General features: G+C 42.3%; 1 protein-coding gene across 1 annotated transcript in view; it reads left to right on the forward strand.

The window, feature by feature from the left end:
* The window catches only part of mmp11a (matrix metallopeptidase 11a), a 47,202-nt gene extending 39,293 nt beyond the window's left edge, over positions 1-7,909 (forward strand). The window contains 6 exon segments of the mRNA XM_034230136.1: positions 2,646-2,779; positions 4,290-4,477; positions 4,479-4,529; positions 5,658-5,862; positions 6,235-6,495; positions 6,971-7,909. Coding sequence (XP_034086027.1) covers positions 2,646-2,779; positions 4,290-4,477; positions 4,479-4,529; positions 5,658-5,862; positions 6,235-6,495; positions 6,971-7,089 — 958 coding nt within the window. The 3' untranslated portion in view covers positions 7,090-7,909.
* Positions 7,910-8,530: the final 621 nt, after the last annotated feature.

Consider the following 8,530-nt stretch of genomic DNA (forward strand, 5'->3'; position numbering starts at 1 on the left):
TGTTATACTGATTATGCAGTAAAGCCATCGAAAATAATATGATATACAGTACAGTACAAGTACATGGGTCTCTGTGTTTCATTCAAGCTCGGCTCTCTGTGTGTGGCACGAGCGCATTTTGTCAGTGCGCGAGCGGTAACGTGGAATATTGTTGTTAGCATCTGGTTAGCTAGCTATGCTAACGGATATAAAGAGCTGTTTCTACACCAAGGTGGAGGAGAGTCCTCTCCTGTCAGACTGTGAGGATCTTATAACGTCAGCTCAGTGAGGTAAGGACTCTCAGTGTTTAGATAGTTCACTTTAGTGTAAGTTATCTCAGTGGGTCTCAAACGGTTTGGTCACCATTTATGTAAACAAGTATTTGCGAGGAATAGGCTACCTTTATATGATCATTATAGTCATTAAAGAATAAGAGAATAAATGAAAAACGGGTATGAAATACTATAGGACAGTAACACAAGAATACAGTTGAAAGGGGAGTGATTAGTAAAATATCCATAAAGAAAAAGTAAATCTGTGTACAGTTCTGTTTCATATGGATGCTGAGAGATGTATCCATAGATCTTCATGTTGCTCTCAAAGTGCACCAGATTGATGCATTTAACTTCAATATTTTAAAAATAATCTTCCCGGGGGAGCATGCCCCCGGACCCTCCTAGAGGAGGTTAGGTCCACCCCCACCTAAAACATGTTCACATGGATAGGATACTAAATACTAAACACTTTTCATATGGTGGCCTATGTCCATATGTTTCTGTTTTGGTGGTCGTGCCACAACCGTGCATGTATGCACAGGTCATAGGTGCGCTTTCACACCCTGCAATGTGTGTGAAAGACAATAGACTTTACAGCATGTTTTTTTTAAATTGAAGTTGCGTTGGTGTTTGTGTGTTGGTTGTTGACGGCAGTATGTGCCCCCCCTTGGTAAATGATTGCCCCCCCATTTGATTTGTTCTAGAGCCGACCCTGGGGGGGGGAAGCATCTTTTAGAAGTAATTATAAAGGAAAAGTAACGCATTCTATATGTTTAAGTAAAACAGACAGATATGATTGCAAAATTAATGAATGTGCTATGAAATAAAATACAAAATACATTATTTTTGCAACTTTGTTCAAGATGGAAATATCTCGATTTGGTGCATTAGCATGCAATTTGAATCATGCTCTCATATTCCCCTCAGGAATACCTGTATACATTTGTGTGATCCTTTGACTATCAAGATCAAGTATCTGCTGTCCTTATCACATTCCCATCGGCCTCTGCTGTAATTTGTGTCTACTGATAATTATCAAAAGTTTTGCAATTTAGGGTAGCAACGGTATGACATTTTCACAATTAATCCTTTATAGTTACAGTTAACCATATGCTTTTAGGGTTTTCCCTCTGTGTGCATGTAAATGGTCTACAAAGGCTAAAATCCCAAAGTTCCCTCACACACTCCCCACCCAGCCTCAAACACCTCCATTGGACTCCTTTATTGACTTATGTAACATAGTGACATCACTATGTAACACTCGCACTTCTATTCACACTCCTACACATTGTACGTGGCAATGTAAGATATTGAAATAAACCTGACATAAGGCGCTTTCACACCGCAGTACTTTTCCCAATTTAGTTCCGATATAGTTCCGAAATGTTGCGTTCACACCAAAAAGAGCCGGAACAAAAATTAGTTCATGAGAACTTATTTACCCCCTTTTCCGTCCCTGCTAGAGAGCAGGGACTTTCATGGGAGAAAAAGGATCCTATTTCTGATTGGCTGGGCGGATTGCAAACCACGCCCCGTAAAACTCCCAAATAAGTTTTGTGAAGCTGCCATTTTATTATCCTCGCATTAGCATCATTAGCATTAGCCCAGCGCACAAACGCAGAGAGACTAACTTATGGCAACACAAAAGAAAACATGGGAGCGGTGGAGATGAGGAGGTGTCGGCGTTCTGGCGATTTACTCGGAAGGCTTCAGTAGAAGCCAGTCCCCAACTCCGGGGACTTCCGGCCGGGGACTTCGGGTGGCAGTATACGCCGTGAAGTTTTTTGCGGCCTGCCAGTAAACCCAAAGCAGAAGAAGAAGAAGTGACGTCAGCGGCTTCATTTGCCTAATCCACCCCCAGGGACTTATTCCAGTGTGAACGCGATCTGTACTTAGTCCATGAGAACTAAAGAGTTCTGATGAACCTTTGTGGGAAAAGTACTGCGGTGTGAAAGCGCCTATAAGTGTATTTGTATAAGTTGGAAACTCCCTCTGGAGGGAACTTTGGGATTTTAGCCATTGCAGACCATTTACATGCACTAAAACACACTATAGGAAAGGGAAACCTCCCCCAAAAAACATCAAAGGACCTCTTCAATTTATGACAAAATACGATAAGACTTCTTCTTTATTTCACCAAATGATTGGAAGTCAAACCATAAAGCCTTAGATTTCTTTTTTAACATGCCTGTTTAGTTATTTAACTATAATTTCAGATAAGGAAATGTGTTTTTCCTTTGTTATTATTAACTTAATATTAATGGGTTTTCTGACAGCAATCTCATCAACTTGTTCTTTCATCCATAAAGTTTCACTTAAAAAGTTCATCATGCTGTAAACCTTCAGAGTGGCTCTTGTGCTCATCAGAACGTTTCATGTATGGGATTGCAGGTACTGGCATGGAGACAACCTTCCCTTCGATGGCCCGGGTGGGATTCTCGCTCACGCATTTTTCCCCAAAACCCACCGACAAGGTGACATTCACTTCGACTATGACGAGTCCTGGACCCTTGGAAACCACATGGGTGAGGGTTTACCTGACAGAATTTAGAAAAAATATATTTTTGACTTTTTTTCATTGCTTCAAGTAGAATATAAATCATTAATACAATTCATGATACTATGTGTTTACTGTGTCGACTTTTTTGGTCAATTACAGTAGGTGTACCCATACAAGGAATTTGAAAGTTTAGAAAAGAGGTATCAGAAAATGAGTAAAGAAAAAACTGGTACCTAGCAAATACCATTGTGAAGCTGACAATTGAGCAGCCAGACCAAGCAAGGAGGCAGAGGCAGAACGTCCAAAATACAACCCGGTGTGGGCATTTATTAAGTCAGGAACACATGACACACAGCCTCAATCCTGCTGTTTCTCCCTGACCACAGCCTGCAGCCACAAGGATCTCACACACACTCTCTCCCAAACAGCTAAACCCCAGAGCCTAAATGCCCAACCCAATCAACCCAACAGGACACAGGTGAGGGGGGAGGAGACACCACAGAGCACCAGGTGCACACAATCAATGGCAACAGACATGGGGAAAGGGGAACACATTTCAAAATAAAATACAATAAACACTACATCAATAAATAATATAAACTGTATAAACATGTGCACATATGCAAGGCCCGAAGCCATCAGTGACAAAGTTACCTTCGTCACAACCATCATGAGGGAAGAAGAGGTTTCTCAACACTTTAATTCAGGTTTTTCCTTTAATATGTCAACGACACTATAAAGATGCAAATAATAACAGATAAACAATGTGATTAAATATGAACTAACCATGTATTGTTGAGAAAGTAGTAGTTGCAGAGCATGGGTTTTTAAAAGTGAATACAGAGGTTATATTACTATTTTAGAAGTATTATATAAAAATATGTATAATTAGAAACACTGAAATGTAATATGTAAATGTAATTCAAGAAATGTAAAACGGGCAAAATATGACTTTCATGACTGCCCAACACATCAAAATACCATTTAAAATAGAAAAAGCACATACAATCACTTTAGACGCTAAGATTTCTATCGTGCTGGTTATTATTTACTGCCAAATATCAGACTATCGTCCTGAAGATAAGACATTGCAAGCTTCATTGCTCAGAAATGAGTATTCACCAAAGCCATGTAGTCTACTAAATGTAAAAAAGCAACAATATCTCTAAATCCAGCAATGATTTTAGTTATAACCTTTCTAGGATGGAAAGATCTCACAAGCTGAGTTCACATGGGGGCAACTATGAACAGTCAATGATATGTGACACATCTGTAACATGAGGTGTTCTCAGGTCATGGAGAGGAAGAAGGGGAAATTAGTCAACAGCGAGGGACTTTTTAATGACTCTTTGTTGGTACTGTATCATCTCAGATAGCTAAATCTGCCACCGCAAGCAGGTCAAAGCAAACTATTTCCAGACGCCATTTGAGCCATCTGTGGTTTTGCATCCTCTGACTCTTCTCTCATCCCCCCCCCCTCCCTCCCTCCTCCTCCCTCCCTCCTCCCTCCCTCCCTCCCTCCCTCCCTCCTGTAGGCACAGACCTTCTCCAGGTTGCCGCCCATGAGTTCGGGCACGTCCTTGGCCTGCAGCACTCTCGTGAGCCTGGGGCCATCATGTCCGCATACTACACCTTCTCCTACCCTCTGAGGCTGAGCGAGGATGACAAGCGGGGCATCCAGTACCTGTATGGAGCTCAACCACAGGTCCTGCCCTCACCGCCACCCCCCCCCTCCACCTCCATCCAACCCCGAGACTAACGAGATCGTCGCTAATGTGAGTGGAGCTGGCGCAACATTACAACAACCAGTTCAAAACATCTCAAAATAACTATAATAATGTTCTTATTGTCAACAAATCCTATGAAAAGACCAAAACCAACAATGTGTCCGTATGTCTTTCTGACTTCCTGTATGTGTCTCTCAGCTCCAATCCCATTGGTTCCTACCTAAAACAGCTAGAGCAAATGGAGTTTCATTTGTAATAAAGGAAAAAAAGGCTCAGTTATTTCCTTGAACAGCTGGTCACTTTAGTTTTTATGGAAGTGAATCAGGAAGGTGTTGTGCTTTTGAAGGGGACTTTTTTCAGTGGCGGATTAAGCACCATTGGTGATTAACCCTAACAGAAGTATAAGCTTGATTGATCGTGTCTTGTAAGCTTGTTTGTTTTGTTGAGCAGCTTTTAACAATGTCACGCTTGGTTGCAGAAAGTCTCTTTTTATCGAGTTGAGCTCACTTCAAGAAACTCCAAAGGACAAATTAGGTGCCATGCTCTAATGAATGTGGCATTGACTTCAAATAAAACCAACCAACGTCTAGGACCAATCACAGTAGTTCTTACTAAATACATTAATCTTTAAAATGAATAAAAGTTACTCAAATAGGGGTAAATCGTTTTTTTGTTGGGGACTTTATCAAGCAGAGGATTAATCCCCATTTGGTGCAGTACATGCGGCTCCCTGATGTGGTTTTTAATAGTTTCTGGAATTCAATGGAGCCCTATGACACAGAGGAAAAGGATATCCGTGGGGAATATGGTGGATCATTCGTTTTTTCAATGGTCTTTGTTGACAAGAAGAGAAATATAGAATAGACCACCAGCCTTATCCCTTTATCCCACAGTGGTTCCTGTGGTCACAACACTGTTAAAAAAAAGCGAGCATCTTTGAAACTTCACCACATCATTCAGGGGAGTATTTTTTAACCAAAAATGATAAATAAGGGTCAAAAGTCATTATTTAGTCATAAGCACTTGGAAACAGTTTCTTCTAAGTTGTAACCGAGTAGTCTTTTACCGGACGTTATTTTGGGATCCTTTCAGACAATAAAACGGCTCCTTAACACTCCATACTGCTGCAATAAAAAACATCTTGTAGGAAACTTTACACTTGTGTCTCATTTCCAGCCCGACGTCTGCCAGACGGACTTTGATGCCGTGTCTATGATCCGAGGGGAGCTGTTCTTCTTCAAGTCGGGCTACGTGTGGCGGATCAGGGACGGGCATCTGGAAAGCGGTTACCCAGCGCTGGCGTCCCGTCACTGGAGGGGGATTCCCAACAACATCGATGCCGCCTTTGAAGACAAGTCAGGGAATATTTGGTTCTTTCAAGGTGGGCATTGATGACGGTCTGAGCTGTGCTGTTATGTGGTTAAAGGTTTCATGTGAGTGCAGCAGTCACCAAGTATCAAGCAGGCTTGGGCAAGTTTAAACAGGTGCTAAGTGGTAATTAACACAGAGCTGTGAGGGCCATAAACATAATTTGAAGTCAGATTACTAGTGATAGGAATTAGGACCTTTTGGGATCTTTTGAGTTCATTCCCAAGAGCCCTAATTGCTCTTTTTTTTAATATTCTTCGCCAGACCTCTAAATCGTTTCCACCGTCTTTTAACATCTTCCAGGGGTATAGTCTTGAGTTGTATAGACAGGGCTAAAAAGCTCTAGAAATAAATAGCATTGTTCAACATCTCTCTCTCGGGGCAGGTGAGAATTACTGGGTGTTCGATGCCGAGATGCAGATCCGAGGGCCGGAGTCCATCAGGAGTTTGGGTCTGTCGGTGTCTGGGATCCAGGCGGCGCTGCGTTGGGGCCACGATTCCAACTACAACACCTACTTCTTCAAGTCAGGTAGCTACTGGAGGTTCAGCCCCCGAGAGCAGAGGGTGGAGTCCGTCTACCCGCACAGCATGAAGGACTGGAGCGGCATCCCTGACGAGGTGGATGCCACATTCAGGGACGTCTACGGTACGGTCCAAGGCTAAACTAACCAAGTTAACGAGTTCCTATCTGAAAATGTTCCCCGGGGATTAATAGATAATCCAGATATCTTTATTTTTTTTGTTTTATAAACGAGTTGGTTTGTTGGGATCTGTCAGTTTTGAAAATCAGAACAAATTAATTTCTCCAACCCTTAAGGGTTAGGGTTACAACACATCCATGTTTGTTTTGATTACCGAAATGACCAACTTTGAACCACAAGAATAAGTAAAAATGTACCTAACCTAAACGCAGTTTACAGCACAAATTCAACCTTTCAAAACAAAAAAATCTAATAAAAAACATATTGTCAACTCCAATGTAACTATGCTGAGTTTTCCCAGTACATATAAGATAGCCTTTACCCCAGGCATTTAACACATTGTAAATATCTTACCAAAAAAACGTTGAAAGATTCTTGAGACTGATTTATTTACACAGAATGTTTTATTTTATCTTTCAGGCTACGCTCACTTTGTCCGAGGTCGACAGTACTGGAAGTTCGATCCCGTTGGCATGAACTCTTTGGAGGGCTATCCCCGCTACATCGGCATGGACTTCTTCGGATGTAGAAACATTTGAGCTAGAACAAGAGCCAGATTTATGACTATGAAGAGGAGTTCTTGAAGCAATGACGTTTGTGTGCTCATCCTGCGGTTTCCAGAAGGATGGCAATATCCGTTTACGCTTTCCTCCATTTATTACACCTTCTTCTCAGGAAAACCAAGTCATGTTTCCTCAGACTTAGCACCTCCTGTGCAGCTATACTCATATTTATTTTTGCACATTTTTGTCACCATACAGCTGAGGTCTGGGCCCTGTATTAACAATGTGATGCTGCATCGCTCTCACTTCCTGTCTTTGAGCCTGAGATGTTCGACTGATTGTAGTTTTCAGAAACTGTAAAGGATATTTTCCATTACATCTATTCTGTAGTGTTACTTCCATTAGGAGCAAAGCACTGTAGTTTCAAAAACGATGTAAAGAGGAAAAAAAAATCAATGTGCCAAAACACATGCAAATGAAGAAACCTGTTCTTCACCAGCTTAAAGAAACATGCACAGTGTTCACACACATTTTGGATAAACTAAACGCTGCAAATAAAATAAAAGCGCAAGAAATTAGCTCAAAACACAACACAAACAGGGACACTAAAAAGTGATGCACACAGCTGTGAAGGTGACCGTGTCACCTGCGTCATTGCTGATGTGTTTCGCCAACAACAACAACCGAGTGTTTCGAGCCAGGTCCCGTTATCTCGCAGGACAGTGCACCCAGCAGGAGCCTCCAGCTAGATTTGATCGATATGGACATAAACGCGAGTGAAGTCTAATCGGACAGGAGAGAGAGATCAGAGATCAGCTGCTGCTGATGGAGACACGTGGGAGAGGGGGAGGAAAAGAGAGGCTCCGTGTATTATTGTTATATTATTATATAGAGTCGTTATTAATTAGTTTTAAAGCAACGGCACTTTTCTAATTTTGTCCGGAAGATTTCAACTTTAACGGACATGTTGACCGGCGAACATTTTTTTGAACGGAAACTCTGCCGCACGGTTCCCTCGTCCCTTGGAAGAGGCGGAGAGGTGGGTGTTTTTCATCTGCTGGTGGACTACCGGAGAGATTTACAGCAGGAGGACACGCTTGCCTCGCGGAGGGAGAAAAAGAGAAACAGCCAGAGCCCTGCCTCTCCCCACATCTGCTGCTAAATCCACCACGGAGAATTAACAGAAGGGCAACCATGGAAACCATGCTCGGGAAGTCTTCATCGCTGCTTTTGGTGTATTTTGTGGCGGAAGTACAGCACCACTTACAGGCCCGGCATATGTACTGCAGCGTCTCCAGCGGGTCGAGCGGTCTCCTGTGAACGGACACGTTTATTGAGCCGATTGCGTGTGAACGGAATACTTTTTTTATATCGAATTCGGTTCATTTTCGTTTCCGTTCCCGTGTAAATGGGGCCTAACTCTGCCAACAGTGACAGTGGGCCAACTTCATAATCCCTGAACATCAACAAGCACTCC

Source organism: Gymnodraco acuticeps, unplaced genomic scaffold (genome assembly GCF_902827175.1).
Source record: "Gymnodraco acuticeps unplaced genomic scaffold, fGymAcu1.1, whole genome shotgun sequence".
NCBI classification, from domain to species: Eukaryota; Metazoa; Chordata; class Actinopteri; order Perciformes; family Bathydraconidae; genus Gymnodraco; species Gymnodraco acuticeps.